The sequence below is a fragment of the Mytilus trossulus genome, chromosome 3 (assembly GCF_036588685.1).
Source record: "Mytilus trossulus isolate FHL-02 chromosome 3, PNRI_Mtr1.1.1.hap1, whole genome shotgun sequence".
Lineage (NCBI taxonomy): Eukaryota > Metazoa > Mollusca > Bivalvia > Mytilida > Mytilidae > Mytilus > Mytilus trossulus.
Genome location: NC_086375.1, coordinates 7071053 through 7093438, shown reverse-complemented (window position 1 = coordinate 7093438; position 22386 = coordinate 7071053). Strand labels below are relative to the sequence as shown.

The following is a 22386-nucleotide window of genomic DNA, read 5'->3' as shown; positions in this document are numbered from 1 at the left end:
GTAACTCACTTCAAATATATCTCACCCCATTGTGTCTGTCCATATAATGACCTCTAATTGACTATCTTTGGTGAAATAACGTTGTTAGAGTGTTTAAAACACCTCATTATTATTTTTTAACAAGTCAATATTGATATAACTATACGAAGTGGGTGTTTCATGACCTTTGCTACCCCTGAGGGTCATGCATGGTCGCTATATTTGATATGACTGTATAATTTTGAAGTACTCAGTTGATGCGTAGTTACATGTAAAAAAAACATTTAATTATTGTAATCATTAAATTTCAATTATATTCAGTATATTTCAAAACAATCATTACGGAAAAAAACACCTTTTCGTATTACTTGCAATTACATAAATTTGATTTCCTCAATGATAGCAATGCTACAAGGCATGTGCATGTATATTTCTTTCCTTAAATCAACCCATGATATAAACTAGTTACCATGACTTCTCATAGCACAGTCATCATGTTTATTTTCATAATTTCAATACTGTATACTCTCTAAATGAAGTATATCTGAGTTAATGAAAATATTCCGAAAAATACATGCCCATCGAATAATGTGTGTCGTGTAAAGAGTTTTATTTTTTATAATCCCTGAACTAAGACCATTATTTTTCTCATGTGAAAAATTAAGCACCTGCCTTCAATCATGTGTTATTGATTATTTTACCGCAGATGAAACATACGTCGGATGTTCTGTTTATAGTCATTGTTGTTTTAGGCATATATTCTTCTGACGTGTCAGTCTCGTTGAAATCCCCATGCAATTATTTCCAAAACATGTGATACAAGTGGAAAATATCAATGAATTTTAATAATGTTATAATTAAACATAACTCTGTGAAAAAATTGTGTATTTACAATGAATATTTTTTATTAATCCAGTTTTCTAATTTTACTACCAAACAAGTCAGCCTTTTTACCCAAAATTTTGAAAAAATGGGTGAGGGGTACAAAAATTATTTTTTTCAAGAATCATGTACATCCTGTATCATTTTTGTCTTTTCAAATTTCTTAGATATATATTTTTTCAATCATTTATAACAAAATTTACAAAATTGACAGAATGGTAAATTTGACACAAAAAAAAGCATCAAAATATGATAATATTTTTTTGTAAATTAACACCTACTTATAGTTTTTTTTTAAGTTATAAATTTATTCAGATTGGTCCACTTCATCATTATTGAAAGTATGAAAACAAGTTTAATTGTGGAATTGTGATTTTTTTCACGATAATAGGTTAAATTGATGAAAAATGGGAAAAAATATCAAAATTGGGTATACTCAAAGGGCCGTAGTAAAAAAATCAAGAGCACCACCATATAATTTTTCTTCAGTAATTTTTTTTTACAGTCTTACATACCCCAAAATTCGATTAAGAAAAAAAGTTTAATTTAGAAATGTTTTGCTCCTCAGAAGTGTACATCCGTAAGTGTTTCAACTTCTGTGTCACCACTATTGTTGGATAATTCGTCTTTAGTGTATTAACAATCTAGTAGTCAGCAATTATGTGCTGACGTCCAATATTTTGTTTCAATAAAAAAAAAATGCAGCAATTCTTTGTCAGTATCTTTATCATAAATCGATGTCTCAAAGCCGAAAACTTGTATGTAGTGATATTGTTGATAATAATTATTTTGTTTCACATTTTTACTGCAGTTTTGATTGTTCTCTTTTTGTAGATAGATGTTTTTGTGTTCTGTTAAATTGTTACTTTTAAAATTGTTACACGATGATGACTGCTGTACCTATATTTTGACTATTTTATTTATTATGTCTGTTTAGTTCACGCATCATTGTAAATATAACGGAATTTGCCGAGACTGTCATCAAAGTGAAAGGGTTAGCGCTATTAAACCAGGTTTAATTCACCATTTTCTACATTTGAAATGCTTGTACCTAGTCAGGAATATGACAGTTCTTGTCCATTCGTTTTTTATGTGTTTCGTCATTTGATTTTGCCATGTGATTATGGACTTTTCGATTGGATTTTCCTCTGAGTTCAGTATTTTTGTGAGTTTACTTTTTTCAAGTCTTATTAAGTAGTTCTAAACATAAAAACTGTGTAATTATACGAAAAATATCCAAAATTCAATAGTGCATCGTCTATCATATAATCATTGTTATCTTTAAATCTCGATTATGTTCAGTATATTTTTAAATGTTAACGAAACATATTTCATTTTTCTAATTGCTGCCAATTTCGAACATTTAACATACGAGGGGAACAATAATACAAAGGCCAGTTGTTAATCAACCCACCAAAGGATATATACTATTTAAAAATGTCAAGGTTTCTCAATAAAAGAGCCAGCTATGTAACACATTTAACATATGTTTTATTTTCTAATAAAAGAATTGTTCTGAATTGATTGTTTGTATTAACTTTCAACATTCAAGAAAAAAATGCATTTCCTCCGACTAAGTTTTTGGTTTAAAGATTTGATTAAATCCTACAGTTCTCTTAGTTCATAACGATACTTATTTTGATTTGGGGGATGTTCATGCCATTATGTTTCTTTTGTGCGAATTTTCTCTCATCGTTCCACGTCAGTGTATCCCAACCATGCTTTGCTATTGCAATAGTTTGATTGTTTTCAACCGTAGTTGTCGTGTGAAGGAAATGCCAAAATTATGTTCCGTTTATCATTTTACAGTGGCCTTTTGTTCTAGCATATGTTTGTGTTTTACAGTAATTCAGTAAGGGCGATGGAAGTTTTGCGTATCAAATATACTAATCCTCAAATGGATAATTACTGTGGTAACCTTCATTAAGCGATACAGCAAAATGTTTTCAATGTATGATTAATAAATGAATAGTATCTAAAGGTGAAAAAGACTTACAGGAACAAAGATATATGTAACAAATGAACTACGGTTTTGAAAAATCATATCTTTGATAAACGTTAATATTATTAATTCGTATATTTTAACAAATTTGATTCGTTTCAGGATAGTCACATGTTAAACTATACTTTCGACGGTAGCCAGAAAACGGTGGATAGCAAAAAGCATATTGCACAGCAAAAAGGCATATTGCACGGTTATTTTTGGAATGTCTAAAAACCGATATACCGAAATGATATCTTTAATCGACTATTTTACGGAAAAAAATCTTAAAATACATAAGATGCTAAACAAAAATTATAAATTAAATAAAAACTCAAGGAGACAATATAATATCTATAAAATTCAAACAAATCAAATGAAGATTTTGATACAAATATGGTCGGAAATTAATAATATGACTAATATAGCATTTGTATGAGATCAAATCAGGATATATCGATCAAAGAAGTATATCGACCTCTGACTCCGTCCTCAGTCAATATACTTCTTTCAGGTCAATATATGCTTGTATCGACCTCATACAAAGGCTATATTTGTATACTATCTGCCTTTTAGATTGTATACCATTCAAACATATTTCATCATAGTGTGCATGTTAATGTTATGACATCTGAAAAACTGTGTTGTTGGACGTTGTTAGAATTTTCAAAAAGATTTAATCTATCTATTTAACAAGTCCGTATGCATAGGACTATATTTGTACTACAACTAGTTGATGTTTGATGATCTGGAATACCCACGAGGGTCTTGCATGGTCTGTATATTTGATATGACGATATAATTTAGCACTCAATAGATGCATAGTTTCATGTAAACAAAAGATTGAATTATCATCTTTAAATATCAACAAAATTCAAATATATTCATACTCTCTTCTTAACTTTTTTCACAAGAAAGAAAATCCTCTCTTAATATTTCCAATCTAAAATATTTTATTTCTTTAAAGATCGCAATGATACAAAGATTCATGGATATTCGGGGTTTTAATCAACCCATATGATATACACTTATTACAAAGACTTGTCATAAACTAGACCAAATATGTTTTTAATACTTTTTATTTTATTCTTTTGATATGAACCCGTCATGAAACTGATGTTCTGTGGTTGTCACATTCTATGTGGTGCATACGTGTATTTCGTTTCTCGTTGAAGATATTGATTATACCGACGGTTTTCCTGTTTGAATGGTTTTACAATCATTTTAGTCATTTCTGGTGCCCTGTGTAGCTTTCTATTCAGTGTGAGGCAAGGTTCCGTATTGACGACCGTATTTTGACCTATTATGTTTATTTTAAGTAATTAAGACTTGGATGGAGAGTTGTCTCGTTGGCACTCATGCTACGTTATACATTTTTGTTATAGAAAATGTTTTTAAATCTTTTCATTCTGGAAAAAAGTATTCTCATTAAATAGTGTGTATCATTTCCCGAATTATTATTGTTAATGAACACGAAAATATGGTTGCTTTTTATGTATTTTGTAATTTTTTTTTTAATTAGACCATTATGTTTTGGGAATTTACTTCTGCTTTCCAACTCATTGTTTGATAGTCAGTGCATACTTCTGTAATTGACATAGATTAATTTCAAACGGTTATTTGTTTTGAACTGTAGTTGTGGAATAAGATGATCTTTATCATTTGTGTTGATCTACGACCCATGTCAAAAACCATTTTTGGATTAGTCAGGAACTGTTGTTTATGTTACAAATGGTCGACTCAACCTGGCATAATCTAAAGTACTTTGCAAATGAAACCTCTTGTGTTATATAAAAGGGACATTTTCTATTGCAGTTGCTGATGAATGTTAAGTGTTTTCATTTGAACCAATTTCTCAATAACGCCGTTGTAATTAATCAAGTTAAACATTCGTCATGTATACATTTCTGTTTAGGTGCCAGCTGAAGCACGCCCGAAGGTGCAGGAGTTTCTTACAGCATTGAAGACCCGTTGGTGGCTTTCGGCTGTTGTCGGCTCATTGGTCGGGTTGTTGTCTTGTTGACACATTCCCTATTTCCCGTTCTTAATTTTATTATTTCGTAGGTGTCTTCAACAGTAATGTTCAAGGTATACTCATTCTTATATACTTTTATTACCGGAATAAATGTTATTCCGTACAAATAAAACATTGCAACACAGCAAAGTAATACAAGTAGAAAAGAATGTTATCACATTGATGAATTGAAAGTCCTTTAACATCTGTTTTGTATGGCAACATTATAGGTTAGACAACAGTCTCTAGAAAACAATGGCAATGCCATGCTATTGTTTCTGTGGTGCTGTTCCCGAATATGGCGGTGGTGGTGGTTGGTTGTAAGCGAAAGCTGATGGAGCTGGTTGACCTGGATGAGCTCCCATTGGTGGTGGATATGCTGCATTTTGTACAGGTGGATACACTGCGCCACCTGGTGGAGGATACTGATTATATTGTGGTGGTGGTGGTTGACCTATTGAAACACAAAAGAAATCATTATTTATCATAACAAAATATTTCAATACTGAAATATTTGATAATATGCATCATTAATTAATGCTAAAATAAATTACTGGTAAACATGTTTTTGTTTGTTTGTGGACCATTGAATATGAATATTCTGTCATGTAGTGTGGGCTTTTCTTCTGTTCAATGGAAAGACTACTGTATATACATTTCCTAATGACGACTATATATAAAAACCCTGATATGAAATTTGGACTGTTGTAGTGTTTACGTGCGAGACCGCTATATATATACAAACTCTGACTTGATGCATGGACTGTTGTAGTGTTAACGTGTGAGACCACTATTTATATACAAACTCTGACTTGATGCATGGACTGTTGTAGTGTTTACGTGCGAGACCACTATTTATATACAAACTCTGACTTGATGCATGGACTGTTGTAGTGTTTACGTGCGAGACCACTATTTATATACAAACTCTGACTTGATGCATGGACCGTTGTAGTGTTAACGTGTGAGACCACTATTTATATACAAACTCTGACTTGATGCATGGACTGTTGTAGTGTTTACGTGCGAGACCACTATTTATATACAAACTCTGACTTGATGCATGGACTGTTGTAGTGTTTACGTGCGAGACCACTATTTATATACAAACTCTGACTTGATGCATGGACTGTTGTAGTGTTTACGTGCGAGACCACTATTTATATACAAACTCTGACTTGATGCATGGACTGTTGTAGTGTTTACGTGCGAGACCACTATTTATATTCAAACTCTGACTTGATGCATGGACTGTTGTAGTGTTTACGTGCGAGACCACTATGTATATACAAACTCTGACTTGATGCATGGACCGTTGTAGTGTTTACGTGCGAGACCACTATTTATATACAATCTCTGACTTGATGTATGGACTGTTGTAGTGTTTACGTGCGAGACCACTATTTATATACAAACTCTGACTTGATGCATGGACCGTTGTAGTGTTAACGTGTGAGACCACTATTTATATACAAACTCTGACTTGATGCATGGACTGTTGTAGTGTTTACGTGCGAGACCACTATTTATATACAAACTCTGACTTGATGCATGGACTGTTGTAGTGTTAACGTGTGAGACTACTCTTTTTACATTCCCTGACCCGAGTGTTGGCTGTTGTAGTGTTATAGTATAAGACTACTTTATATAAAAACTCTGATATAAAGTGTAGACTGTTGTAGTGTTATAGTGTGAGGCCACTCTACATAAATTCTCGTATATGAAATGTGGACTGTTGTCGTGTAAACATGTGATACGACTCTTTATAAATTCCCTGATTTGAAGTGTGGACTTGAAGTGTGACCTGTTGTAATGTTAACGTGTAAGACCACATTATATACACACCCTGAATTGATGTATGGAGTGTTGCTATTAAAAAGTAAAATCACAAAAATACTAAACTCAGAGGAAAATCAATTAGGTTAGTCCATAATCACATGGCAAAATCAAATAACAAAACGCATCAAAAACGAAGGGACAAGAACTGTCATATTCCTGACTTGGTACATGCATTTTCAAATGTAGAAAATGGTGGATTAAACCTGGTTCTATAGCGCTAACCCTCTCACTTTAATAAGTGTGAGGCAAGGACTTAGGTTCCGTATTGATGACCGTATTTTGACCTATTATGTTTATTTTTAGTGATAAAGACTTGAATGGAGAGTTGTCTCATTGGCACTTATGATACGTTTTGTAATTTAAGTATACTTTTTGTTAAAGACTATGTTTTTAAATCTTTCCATTCTGGAAAAAGTATTCTCATTAAATAGTGTGTATCATTTCCTGAGAATTTTTATTGTTAATGATCACGAAAATATGGTTGCTTTTTTATGTATTTTGTATTTTTTTTTTAATTATACCATGAGGCTAAGCGAATTTATTTCTGCTTTCCAAGTCACTGTTTAAGAGTAAGCGTTTACTTCTGTAATTTGCATAGACTCATTTCAAGCGGATATTTTGTTTGCAACTGTAGTTGTTGTATAAGCGGATCTTTTTCCAGTGTGTTGATCTACGAACCATGTCAAAAACCGTTTTTGTATTGGTCAGGGACTTTCATTGAATAAATGCATGACACACTACTACAAGAACACATATCATTGTTCCTTAATGGAGAGAGTTTAACACCTGTTTCAATTAATTTGCAGTCAATATTCCACGATACCAAGTTGGTAAATCATAACGTTTTAAAGTAGATCATCAGATGGTGAGTGCAATGCTTATACAGTATTTAAAAAATACAAGTAAAATATCAAGGATACCAATCTCCGAGGAAAATCAAACAGAAACACAATACTGAAAAGGCACAATCAGAAGCCTAAACACATCAAACACATAAATAACAACTGTCATACATCTGACTTGGCACAGGCATTGTTTATGTTAAAATTGGTGGTTCAACCTGGCATAATCTGAAGTACCTTTGCAAAACCTCTGGTGTCTTATGAAAGGGACATATTCTATTGCAGTTACAGATGTTAAGTGTTTGCATTTGGACCAATTTTTCTATAACGCCGTTGTAGTTAATTAAGATAGAGATTGGATCATGTATACATATTGATATAAGGGCAAGTTTACGCACGCCTCCTGTTGTCTTCTCTGAGGTCTGGTTGTATTCTTGTTGACCCATTCCTAAATTCCCGTTCTTCATTTCATTTATTTCGTAGGAGTATCAAACAATTATAAACAACGACTGTTCATTCTTATAAACTTTCATTACCGAAATAAATGTTATTCCGTACAAATAAAACATTGCAAAACAGCAAAGTTATACAATTAGAACAGAATGTTATTCCATTGATGAATTGCAAGTCCTTTAAAACCTGTTTTGTATGGCAACATAATTCTTTGACAACAGCCGCTATAAAACAATTGCAATGCAATGCTATTGTTTCTGTGGTGCTGTTCCCGAATATGGCGGTGGTGGTGGTTGGTTGTAAGCGAAAGCTGATGGAGCTGGTTGACCTGGATGAGCTCCCATTGGTGGTGGATATGCGGCATTTTGTACAGGTGGATACACTGCGCCACCTGGTGGAGGATACTGATTATACTGTGGTGGTGGTTGACCTGTTTAACACAAAACAATTCATTATTTATCATAAAAAAAATATTTCAATACTGAAATATTTGATAATATGCATCATTAATGCTAAAATTAATTACTAGAAAGCATGTTTTTGTTTGTTTGTTGGACCATTGAATATAAATATCCTGTCATGTAGTGTGGGCTTTTCTTCTGTTCAATGGAAAGACTACTGTATATACATTTCCTAATGACGACTATATATAAAAACTCTGATATGAAATTTGGACTGTTGTAGTGTTTACGTGCGAGACCGCTATATATATACAAACTCTGACTTGATGCATGGACTGTTGTAGTGTTAACGTGTGAGACCACTATTTATATACAAACTCTGACTTGATGCATGGACCGTTGTAGTGTTTACGTGCGAGACCACTATTTATAAACAAACTCTGACTTGATGCATGGACTGTTGTAGTGTTTACGTGCGAGACCACTATTTATATACAAACTCTGACTTGATGCATGGACTGTTGTAGTGTTAACGTGCGAGACCACTATTTATACACAAACTCTGACTTGATGCATGGACCGTTGTAGTGTTTACGTGCGAGACCACTATTTATATACAAACTCTGACTTGATGCATGGACTGTTGTAGTGTTTACGTGCGAGACCACTATTTATATACAAACTCTGACTTGATGCATGGACTGTTGTAGTGTTTACGTGCGAGACCACTATTTATATACAAATTCTGACTTGATGTATGGACTGCTGTAGTGTTTACGTGCGAGACCACTATTTATATACAAACTCTGACTTGATGTATGGACTGTTGTAGTGTTTACGTGCGAGACCACTATTTATATACAAACTCTGACTTGATGCATGGACTGTTGTAGTGTTTACGTGCGAGACCACTATTTATATACAAATTCTGACTTGATGTATGGACTGTTGTAGTGTTTACGTGCGAGACCACTATTTATATACAAACTCTGACTTGATGTATGGACTGTTGTAGTGTTTACGTGCGAGACCACTATTTATATACAAACTCTGACTTGATGCATGGACTGTTGTAGTGTTAACGTGTGAGACCACTATTTATATACAAACTCTGACTTGATGCATGGACTGTTGTAGTGTTAACGTGCGAGACCACTATTTATATACAAACTCTGACTTGATGTATGGACTGTTGTAGTGTTAACGTGCGAGACCACTATATATATTCAAACTCTGACTTGATGCATGGACTGTTGTAGTGTTTACGTGCGAGACCACTATGTATATACAAACTCTGACTTGATGCATGGACTGTTGTAGTGTTAACGTGTGAGACCACTATTTATATACAAACTCTGACTTGATGCATGGACTGTTGTAGTGTTAACGTGTGAGACCACTATTTATATACAAACTCTGACTTGATGCATGGACTGTTGTAGTGTTTACGTGCGAGATCACTATTTATATACAAACTCTGACTTGATGCATGGACTGTTGTAGTGTTTACGTGCGACACCAATATGTATATACAAACTCTGACTTGATGCATGGACCGTTGTAGTGTTAACGTGTGAAACCACTATTTATATACAAACTCTGACTTGATGTATGGACTGTTGTAGTGTTTACGTGCGAGACCACTATTTATATACAAACTCTGACTTGATGCATGGACTGTTGTAGTGTTAATGTGTGAGACCACTATTTATATTCAAACTCTGACTTGATGCATGGACCGTTGTAGTGTTTACGTGCGAGACCACTATTTATATACAAACTCTGACTTGATGTATGGACTGTTGTAGTGTTAACGTGTGAGACCACTATTTATATACAAACTCTGACTTGATGCATGGACTGTTGTAGTGTTTACGTGCGAGACCACTATTAATATACAAACTCTGACTTGATACATGGACTGTTGTAGTGTTTACGTGCGAGACCACTATTTATATACAAACTCTGACTTGATGCATGGACTGTTGCAGTGTTTACGTGCGAGACCACTATTTATATACAAACTCTGACTTGATGCATGGACCGTTGTAGTGTTTACGTGCGAGACCACTATTTATATACAAACTCTGACTTGATGCATGGACTGTTGTAATGTTAACGTGCGAGACCACTATTTATATACAAACTCTGACTTGATGCATGGACTGTTGTAGTGTTAACGTGCGAGACCACTATTTATATACAAACTCTGACTTGATGCATGGACCGTTGTAGTGTTAACGTGTGAGACCACTATTTATATACAAACTCTGACTTGATGCATGGACTGTTGTAGTGTTTACGTGCGAGACCACCATTTATATACAAACTCTGACTTGATGCATGGACTGTTGTAGTGTTAACGTGTGAGACTACTCTTTTTACATTCCCTGACCCGAGTGTTGGCTGTTGTAGTGTTATAGTATAAGACTACTTTATATAAAAACTCTGATATAAAGTGTAGACTGTTGTAGTGTTATAGTGTGAGGCCACTCTACATAAATTCTCGTATATGAAATGTGGACTGTTGTCGTGTAAACATGTGATACGACTCTTTATAAATTCCCTGACTTGAAGTGTGGACTTGAAGTGTGACCTGTTGTAATGTTAACGTGTAAGACCACATTATATACACACCCTGAATTGATGTATGGACTGTTGTAGTGTTAACGTGTAAGACCACATTATATACACACCCTGAATTGATGTATGGAGTGTTGTAGTGTTAACGTGTAAGACCACATTATATACACACCCTGAATTGATGTATGGAGTGTTGTAGTGTTAACGTGGGTGATCATTATTTAAACATTCTTTGACTTGAAATGTGACCTGTTTAGTCTTTATGAGTGAGATCGCTATGTATGCATATCCTGATATGAAATGTGGACTGTTGTAGTGTTAACGTGTAAGTCCACTCTACGTACATACCCTAACATGATGTTCCTGATGTATAGACTGTTGTAGTTTTAACGTATGAGACTACTCTATATGCAAACCCTAACTTAATGTATGGACCGTTGTAGTGTTTAAACTTGCGACTACAACATATAAAAATCCTGAAATAAATTCTGGCGTGTTGTAGGGGGATATTTATATACCCTGATGTGTTTTCTTATCTGTTGTGGTGTTTACTGCTGAGACAACACTATACATACCCTGATAATTATGATGTTTTAACTGTTGTTGTGTTTACTGCAGAGACAACACTATATATACCCTGATATGTTGTCTTAACTGTTGTGGTGTTTACTGCTAAGATAGCACTTTATACATACGCTGATATGTTGTCTTAACTGTTGTGGTGTTTACTGCAGATACAACACTATACATAACCTGATATGTTGTCTTATCTGTTGTGGTGTTTACTGTTGAGACAAAACTATGTATACCCTGATATCTTGTCTTATCTGTTGTGGTGTGTACTGGTGAGACAACACTACAATGTATATGTATACCCTGATATGAAGTGTGGTCTGTTGCAGTGTTAAATTTGCGCGAGACCACTCTACATAATACCTTGACTTGATGTATGGACCGTTGTAGTGTTAACGTGAGATACCCCACTATATACATACCTTGATTATACTGTGGCGGTTGTTGTTGGCCTGTTAAAACACGAAAGAAATTATTAATTATCAAAGGAGAAATATTCCAATACTGAAATATTGATTAAATTAAATTCATGGAAAGACTACTGTTAATATACATTTTCTGAGTAAAAGTCCTTAAAGTTTATATTACATACGTAAATAATGTATAAGGAAGATGGACTACGTTTAATACGTTATATATCGACCTGTTAGATTATATTGACACTCGGACTTTGTCCTCTTTCAATATAATCTGAACAGGTTCATATAACGTATCATAAGTCCATAATTGATAATTATTAACTTATGCATAACTAATACGTAATGGAATTAGTAGTACTCATGTTTATTTTGTTGAATCACTGAATACCCCAACGTGTAGCGTCGGCTTTTCTGATGTTCAATGGAAAAGCTAAGATATGTTTATACATTTCCTTAAATGAAGTGGGGCCTGCTGTATTCTTCACATGTGAGATCACTGTATATTTATACCTTGACTTGATGTGTGGACTGTATTAGAATTAACAATTGAGACCAACTACATGTATATATACATAGTCGACTGTTGTAGTGATAATGTGTAGTACTACTCTATATACATACCCTGATATAATGTTTGGACTGTTGTGGTGTGTGCTGGTTGGACTACTGTTCCACGATTACCACGTGTTTTGCATGCTCCACATAATGCAGCAATAATAACTATGACAATGACAAATCCAATAATTCCCCCAATAACTGCTCCCACAATACTTCCGATTGCCCTAATAATATACCGTTCAATTATAAAAGTCATGTGATGGATCCTATTACAGCTAACTTCCTAATGCTGGTAGAGAAACATTTTGGTTGGCTTGCTTGCTTTGTTTGCATTAATCTTTTTAATTAAAATTGACATCTTCAAGCAATATATATAACCATTAGTTAAACTTGTATATATAGGTATAGAAAGATGTGGTGTGAGTATAGTATATTTTAATTCAATTGGATGTTATTCTTACATATTTGTACAATATACAAACAAAGCAATCAAGCTTAAATTGCCAAAGTCGTGCATTACATGCATTTGGAAATTAGCGTTTAAGTATCAGTTCCAACGGTATCACTTGTTTTTATTTGTGACAGTCGTGCCACGATTCCGACAATCGGAGATGTGTTTAAATACAATATACGTACAGAAGTTAGTTATTCTTGTTATCTTGTCCTAGTTTTAAACAATATAATTTGGCAATTTTGTTTCTGTATTATAACATTGCATTACACGTGATTCTTTATGAAATGTTATTTTCATGTTATAAGGTAATCTATATGGCTTCAGAAATATATTATTCAAATAGATTCTTACCAGTAGGTGTCGCAGTAGTAATAATAGTTGTAGTAATAACTGTAACAGTATCCGGCGAAGGTAGGTACCACTAGAAAAATAAATATATGATACATTCTACAAGTTCAGTAACTATTAGCTAAGGTTGCAAATACAGGTTAACAAACCAGTAGAATTCAAGCACCGAGGTAGGAAATACTAGGGAAATACGTAAATATAGAAAAAGAAGATGTTATATGATTGCAAATTAGACAACCGCCCACAAGAGACCAAAATGACACAGAATTTAACAGTTACAGGTCACGTTACGGCCTTCAACAATGAGCCAAGTCTATACCGCATCGTCAGCTTTAAATAAAAGGCCCCGAAATGACAATTTAAAACAATTCAAACGAGAAAACAACGACCTTATTTATATACAAAAATAAACGAAAAACAAATCTGTAACACATAAAACAAACGACAACCACTGAATTACAGGTTCCTGACTTGGGACAGGCACATACATGTACATACATCATGTGGCGAGGTTAAACATGTTAGTGGGATCCCAACCCTCCCCTAATCTGGGACAGTGGTATAGCAGTACAATATAAGAACGAACTATAAAAATCAGTTAAAAAAGGCTCAGCAGTAGTGGCTTCAACAGTATTCATCTGAAATCGGTACTTCTATAGGCACAATAGTTACACTGTAAAATGGTTATCGGGTCAGTTAGCGCCCAATAAACTTTAGGAAACATGCTTCCGCTTTGAGAATGTTTCTTTATGTTGAAACAATAAAAACAACTTATTTCTAAATCAGTATAGCAATACACTAACTAAAGCACGATCAAAACAGTAATGAACACGAAACCAACAAAACGGGTACGAATGTGTTGCCTGCGAATGTGATAGGGGCTAAAGTGATTTTTGGCGAAAGCACCCAGATTCATACATGTAACAATACGCGGCTGGGGTAGTTGAGATATATTAAGGAAATAAATAAAGTTGACAAGAGTATCCGGCTGAGATAGGTGGTACTAGTAAAATAAATTAAAGTAAACGCATGCGTAGATATAGTCATTGTTTATATTTTACGACCATTATTTAATATGCTAGATTTTAACATTCGTTACTAAAAACATAAGGGATCGGCTCATTGCATTTTCAATGTCAATAAAATGAAAAATGGAAACAGGAAATGGCATATTCAAAATAAAAAAAAACAGATCTAAGAGCAGAAAAAAAACCCAAGGCCACTTATTGGTCGTCAGCACAGCAAGGAATCCCTGTCAATAAAATGAAAAATGGAAAAAGGAAATGGCATATTCAAAATAAAAAAAAAAACAGATCTAAGAGCAGAAAAAACCCCAAGGCCACTTATTGGTCGTCAACACAGCAAGGAATCCCTAGACCGGAGGCGGGGTTCAGATGGTCTTTGAAAAATAATATGTATATATGCTAGTTCATCAAAAATGGACGCGACACTAGACTCCGAAACATATATTAAGTAAACGTAATTTAAACAAAAACCATACAAGACTAACTATCGCCAGAGGTTCATGAAATCAACAGATATGTAATGTGCTAAAAGTAAGGATAATGGCGTTTTGTATGAAAACAATTTTGACTGCAAAGTAATGTATTTGTAATGAACAATATATTTGTTGGTGTATATTAATGCAATTGTTATTTAAGTAAAATTAAAATAAATTTTTAATAAGCCCTATAATCACGAATAATAAACATTTATTGTCGCGAGTTTATATAGTGTTCAATTATTTATTTATAGCTAACTATTTGTCAGAACAACAGTATTATTTGTACGCTATAAAAGTGGTGTATTTGTTTAATATAAGTTTTTTGATACAATTATTTCCATGTGTGTAATTTTAAGATTTATAATACTGTATAGTTTTTTTTTTAGTCAAAGGGCAAAAAGTAGCCTTCTACTATTTTTTTTCTCTTTTTGAAAAGATTTTTTTAGTAGCAATCAAAAAGATAATGTATTAAAATTACAAGACAAAATTGACCAAAATGTTAAGTTATTTTGCCATTTTCTGTGTGTTGTTGCATGTTTGTTTGATTTTATAATGATTAACATTATCACACAATGTTGACTGCTGTATCGCTATTTTCGTCATTCTTAAATATCTAATATTATGTCTGTTTGTCTTGTTCATGCATTATTTTCATTGGTTTTTTTTTATTATTATTATAGTGGATTAGTATGCGACGGCCATACAAGTGAGAAGTTTGGCTACATGTATCTATAGAACCAGCTGTAGTCAACTATGTACTACATTAGGAAATGTTAGTACTGAGTCAAGAATATGACAGTTGTTGCGAATATGTAAAACATGAATATTTCCTTATTTATTTAGATAAAATTGAGAATGGAAATGGGGAATGCGTCAAAGAGACAACAACCCGACCAAATAAAAAAACAATAGCAGAAGGTCACCAACAGGTCTTCAATGTAGCGAGAAATTCCCGCACCCGGAGGCGTCCTTCAGCCCGTGCCCGTTAACAAATATATACTAGTTCAGTGATAATGAACGCCATGTACTAATTTCCAAATTGTACACAAGAAACTAAAATTAAAATAATACAAGACTAACAAAGGCCAGAGGCTCCTGACTTGGGACAGGTGCAAAAATGCGGCGGGGTTAAACATGTTTGTGAGATCTCAACCCTCCCCCTATACCTCTAACCAATGTAGAAAAGTAAACGCATAACAATACGCACATTAAAATTCAGTTCAAGAGAAGTCCGAGTCTGATGTCAGAAGATGTAACTAAAGAAAATAAACAAAATGACAATAATACATATTAAATAACAACAGACTACTAGCCGTTAACTGACATGCCAGCTCCAGACTTCAATTAAACTGACTGAAAGATTATGATTTCATCATATGAACATCAGGCACAATCCTTCCCGTTAGGGGTTTAGTATCATACCATCATAAGATATATAAGAAGAACATAACCCGTGTCATGCCAACAACTGTTTTTAGAATAAATGTGTTTAGTTCCGACGCAAAGACCTAATCAGTGACTCAATATTAACGCCAAAATATGCAATCTTTAATGACTTGACAACCGTATCGTAATTATATCCCTTCTTAATAAGTCAATTCAAAGGTTTTGTAAGTTTCTGAGGTGAATACTGACAACTTTGTGTTTTATAAAGAATATTTCCATAAAAAAATTGGATGTGAAATACCTGACCGTATAAGAAGTCTGCATGTTGAGCTATATTTACGAATAATGTCTTTGTACCGATGATAGAATTTAGTAATGGTTTGACTTGTTTGTGATATCGAAAACCCTGGTGTAATAATTTTTCAGTATTACATGATTTATCTCGTTAAAATCTGAAACATTGTTACATACACGAGCGAATCGTACAATTTGAGATATATAAACACCGTAAGATGGTGACAAGGAAACGTCACCATCTAAAAACGGATAATTAACGATAGGAAATGAAAAATCATCCCTTTTATCATAATTTTTAGTATTCAGCTTTCCGTTAGTGATATAGATATCAAGATCGAGGAAAGGGCAGTGGTCATTGTTAGTATTAGCTTTATTGAAAGTAAGTTCAGCAGGATAAATTTCATTAATATACATACTGAAGTCGTCATTATTGAGAGCCAAAATATCATCCAAATATCTAAAAGTATTATTAAATTTGTTTATCAGATGTTGTTTTGATGGGTCTTTGCTTATTTTTGTCATAAATTGTAACTCATAACAATACAAAAAGAGGTCCGCAATAAGTGGTGCACAGTAAGTCCCCATTGGAATTCCGATAATCTGACGATATACGGAATCCCCAAAGCGAACAAAAATGTTATCTAGTAAAAATTCAAGGGATATATAGTATTAAAGCATGTCCAATTAACATAGTTTTTTTTGTTTATTGCTACTAAAAAATGACCTAAATAGTTTGAACATATATATTCACATTCTGATTTTTTGAATGCCCATTTCTGAATTAAAAAAAAGAGTCCAAAGATTTGTTGTCAGCTTTTTCCCGTTTTATCCATTTCATACAGTAAGTATGGAGTGAGTCGTAGATGATATTACGACACTCATTCCAATTAATTATTGACGGGGGACGATATTTAGGTCCTTTACTGAGGAATGATTTTAACTCTCGGTCTTGAACGATGTTAAGATCTCCTGTTATAACATGGGAAATGGGTCCATAAATATATTCGGAATTACTGCAATTACATGAAGTAGGTGTATTTTCACTGATATTAACATCTTTACACAATTGACTATAATTAAACACAAATTTCCGGGTAGAATTCTTGTAAATATAACAAATAAGAGGTAGCTCAGTATTGTCAAAATATGGAGGAATTTGTTCTTTATCAGAATGGTCGTTAAATATACCGGCAATATTTACAAAATCAAAGCCTTTATTGACATACTTAATTTTTATAAAATGTTTTTTATGAACTTCAGGGCGATCAATTTTGGGAAATAATTTAGAATAACAATATGCCATAATAATTTGAACAATTTCATACATTTGTACTTAGGACTGCTATATGCAATTGTGTTGCAATCCTCCAAAATTTTATTTAATTTATTAACCGGTAACGAACAGAGTTGTGATAACAGATAATGTCTGCCGTGGGTTTTTTTTTAAAGAAATTAGGTCCGAAATATTGGTATGATTGGCCCGAAATTTTCTTTGATTGCGATTTGTTCTACGACCGTGAGAACGGTTTTTACGAACAGTTTTAGAAACTATATCCAAAATGTTAACGGAATTGGTTCTAGATATATTACCAATTCCCATGATATTATCATTTAGACCGAGAGGGTAAACTGTCTGTAATTTTTTAACTGTATCAAGTGAAGCAGAATATCGCGAAATGAAATAGCCGCGAAGAGGTCAAGAAAGGGTAAAACGCGAAATAAAGTATTTATAAATATAATTTGGTTTACAGTAATGAGGTATAAGGAGATGTTGGGTATAAAGAGATATGAGGTTTAAGGAGATGTAAATTATAGGAATCTTTTAGGTATACGGAGATGGTGGGTATACACATACATGTACATGTATATAGGGATATGTGTAGGAATATGTGAGGTACATTAAGGAAAAGTATGGTTACAAGGAGATGTGGTGATAACGGATGTTGGGTTTAAAGAAACATTTGGTACATATAAGGAGATATTTAGTATAACGATATGTGGCTAAGGACAAAGTCATGTACATGCATGAGCAAAAGTACATGTGGGGATACGGATAATTGGGTCCGCAGATGTGAGGTATAAAGGAAATGTGGGATAGAATAAGATGCAGACGACGGCATGTGCACTGTATGATATAAAAGATACATTGTTTGGGAAATGTTAGTGATTAGGACATTGATATATGGAGATGTGAGATAGAGATATGGAGTATATTTGTATAAGTAGATATGAGCAAGGAAGTGTATGATAACGGAGATGTGGGGTATTATGAGATGTAGTTATAAGGATATGTGGCATGTATAAGGTGTTCTGGAATTATGAATAATGGCATATGAGTGTATGAAGAGATAAGTAGATAATCGGTATTGTTGGATTTTTTTATTTGACTGTGTTAAATTAGATATTGGGTTAATGGGCATTAAGGATAAAAAAAATATGTAGAGGAGATATTTTGGTTAAAGAAGACAATCATAAACATCATAAATTATGGTCTTTTACTTTAAGAAAAGGGAGAGAACACCCCGATAACGCTTATAAGTGTCATTAAACTGTTATTTATATCTGTAAAAGATAAAATCAAATACGTTATAGGTACAAGAAAAAACAAGGATAAAGTTACTTTTGCTGACTTTGCGGTATGGGCTTTATCTAAAATGTAACTGCTCATTGGTAAAATTCCATAGTTGAATTTTCTTATGTCATTTGATCTATTGTGGAGAGTAGTACATGTATCATTTGCAATCATATCACATCTTCTTATTTTACATTTGTTGAAAATACCACATTTTCAGCTTTTGATTTATAAAAGTTCAACTTAAGAATTAAGCTGAATGTCTATTGATGGTAATTGATTGCTTCCTCATTGAGGTCGACGGGGTATATACCTATGTTATAAGGCACTCACACCACATCTTCCTATACCTAGGTTATAATATATTCTTGTTCTTTAATTTACTTGTATTCACAGGTATATAATAGAAATCAGTTTAAATCGAGTTCACTTAACTGAGACATTGGAGATATATAGGTACATAGAAGTGTAAACAAATCTTGTATTTATAAAGTATGTTTACATTTATGAAATCACCTTTAACAACTAAGTAAATATTTGAATAAATCCGTATGTATAAGCATATTGTCCCTGGTCATGATTTATAGCACATTAGGCTATATATAAAATATTCAGTAAAAATAACTTTCAAGCAAAAATTACAAGTCATAATACAAAGAAAAAAAACTCTCCCATTCACGTTTTTGTCAGAATTAGTTTATAAGGAAAATTAGAAGAAAAAAATGAAAATGAAAAAGAAAAAGAAAAAGAAAAATGACAAGAAAATATAACAACAACATTTATATAACAGATTAATAATAAATATGAGTTAGTCAATGTCTTTTGTCTTTTGTTTTTATTATTTTATATTCCATGCAATTGTAAATGGAAATGGGGAAGTGTCAAAGACAACCCGAACAACGAGCAGAAAACAGCCTAGTATGTTTGTTTTGGTCAAAAGGTTGAAGAGAGCATAGCAATCCCCCCTCCATTCCATCGCACCTAGCTGCTACGGTTCTGTGGATATAAACTAGACAAAAGTTTTTTTGTAAATATATGTATATATGTATGTGATGCTGATGTATTTCCTTATATCAACTGTTGAAAACATAAACTTTTAATGTGGTTAAAGTGACAAGTAATAACTAAGAGAAAGGATATATTCTAGTATAGTTTATTCTACTCGTGTCTTACCATTTTCATTCAAAATTCCCAAGAGAAAGCACAAAATCTTTGAATAATATTCCATCTCAAAACTAAAACTGAATTGAAAATCAAATGTGGTATTTCAAAATGACAAGAAACTACGTCATTTCTTAAAGCAATCTTTAAAAATCACTGGAGAGGATCAAAGTTTAAATTCTACATTATATACTCTATATTATACGATGTAGATTTATAAATATACATATGCAATTGACACTGGCATAAATTATGAAAGTAAAATCTAAATTACAAAAGTGGCTAAGATTTAAATAGATTTGATTCAATTACTGTCAAATATTTTGAAAATAGAACTTATACGAGTATACAATATGGATGTACTTTTCATTTTGATAGATTTTTATTTAAGAATTGAATGCTTCTATTTGTAAAAGAACAAACATTTAGATAGTTCTTCAGAAGAACATATTATGTAAAATATGATGTGGTATGGTTGCCAATGAAATAACTGTCCACAAGAGACCAAAATTACACAGACATTAACAACTATATGTCACCGTAAGGCCTTCGACAATGAGCAGTGCCCATATCGCATAGTCAGCTATAAAAGGCCCCGGTTAGACAATGTTAAACAATTCAACAAAAAAGCTAACGGCTTATTTACATAAAAAAAATGAACGAAAAACAAATATGTAACACATAAACAAACGTCAACTACTGAATTACAGGTTCCTGACTTGGGACAGGCACATACATACATAATGTGACGGGGTTAAACATGTTAGCGGGATCCCAACCCTCCCCTAACCTGGGACAGTGGTATAACAGTACAACATAAGAACGAACTATAAAAACCAGTTGAAAAAGGCTCAACTCATCAGATGGACAAAAATAAAAGTGGACGTGACTGGGTACTTGTACATCCCGACAATAAAAAGACACAATGAACACATCTGAGAGTACTTGCAGTTATCGGACAGCTAGTTCAAAGCCACTAACAATTAACTAATAAAAAAAAATATGCATCTAAGACTACACTAGCAATCCGTACACATTCAAGATCCAATGGATTTAGTGCAAAGACGTCATAAGTATGACCTTGTGTTTTTGTATGTTAATATGTAATGCGTAATTTTGATCGATTAACAGCAAGCTCGAGTCATTCTGAAATCAACATTCATTTAAATTTTTTAAAATGAATTGTAAAATTTATGTTGACACACGTTTCAATAATAAATAAAAGAAAAACTCGATTGTAATCGTGCTTCCATGATCATAGCGAAAAAATCTAATTTCAAGTATCAGTATTGAATGCTTCTTTAAGTAATTTCATGGAGTTTTAAAAGCGTTGACCGTGCGCATATTATTAGAAAGAAGGACGGAACAAAACGTAGTTCGGTCAACGCTTTTACATCATAGAAATTAATTTAAAAAAAGAAACATTGAATTCTTAAACGATTGTTCGTGTAGGAGGAGTTGCGGTTACAAAATGTGTACCTCCAAATACAGCAATAGCTAAATAAAATTGAGAATGGAAATGGGGAATGTATCAAAGAGACAACAACCCGAACAAATAAAAAAACAACAGCAGAAGGTCACCAACAGGTCTTCAAAGTAGCGAGAAATTCCCGCATCCGGAGGCGTCCTTCAGCTGGCCCCTTAACAAATATATACTAGTTCAGTGATAATGAACGCCATTCTTATTTCCAAATTGTACACAAGAAACTAAAATTAAAATAATACAAGACTAACAAACTATTTAAGACCAAATGTATGTTTTAGAAAAGGGAACCCCAAAATTGTCAACCAAAAACAAAATAAGAGGTACAAAAGTACATCATGTAAGATATTCATATTATTTTCGCAAAACGTTTGGGGGTGTATTTAAAATTGATATCCATATCATAAATTAGGAAGATATGGTATGAGTGTCAATGAAACAACTACATGTATCCATCCAAATCGCAATTTGTAAAAGTAAAACATTAAAAGTCATGCACCTTCTTCATACGAACCGAACCGTAAGCTATAAATGACCTCACAATTACTAGTGTAAAACCATCCAAACAGACAGACCAACGGTCTTATCTTTACAAAAAAAAACGAGAAACGAGAAACACTTATGAATCACATTTTCAAACGTAAACTACTGAACTTC

At 33.1% G+C, this 22386-nt stretch overlaps 1 protein-coding gene and 1 long non-coding RNA gene across 2 annotated transcripts; both read right to left on the bottom strand.

Annotated features, from left to right (window-relative positions):
- Positions 1–8049: 8049 nt before the first annotated feature.
- On the bottom strand, positions 8050–12000 carry LOC134709194 (uncharacterized). Its single transcript, XR_010105915.1, has 2 exons — positions 11970–12000; positions 8050–8420 (listed from the first exon to the last, which is right to left on the bottom strand). It is a non-coding gene; the product is annotated as an uncharacterized LOC134709194 (long non-coding RNA).
- A 570-nt stretch (positions 12001–12570) lies between these two features.
- On the bottom strand, positions 12571–20418 carry LOC134709924 (uncharacterized). The gene is made up of 3 exons (XM_063570047.1): positions 20259–20418; positions 13330–13399; positions 12571–12748 (listed from the first exon to the last, which is right to left on the bottom strand). Exons 1-3 carry the CDS (start codon positions 20311–20313, stop codon positions 12571–12573), a joined length of 303 nt encoding a protein of 100 aa, XP_063426117.1. The 5' UTR covers positions 20314–20418.
- Positions 20419–22386: the final 1968 nt, after the last annotated feature.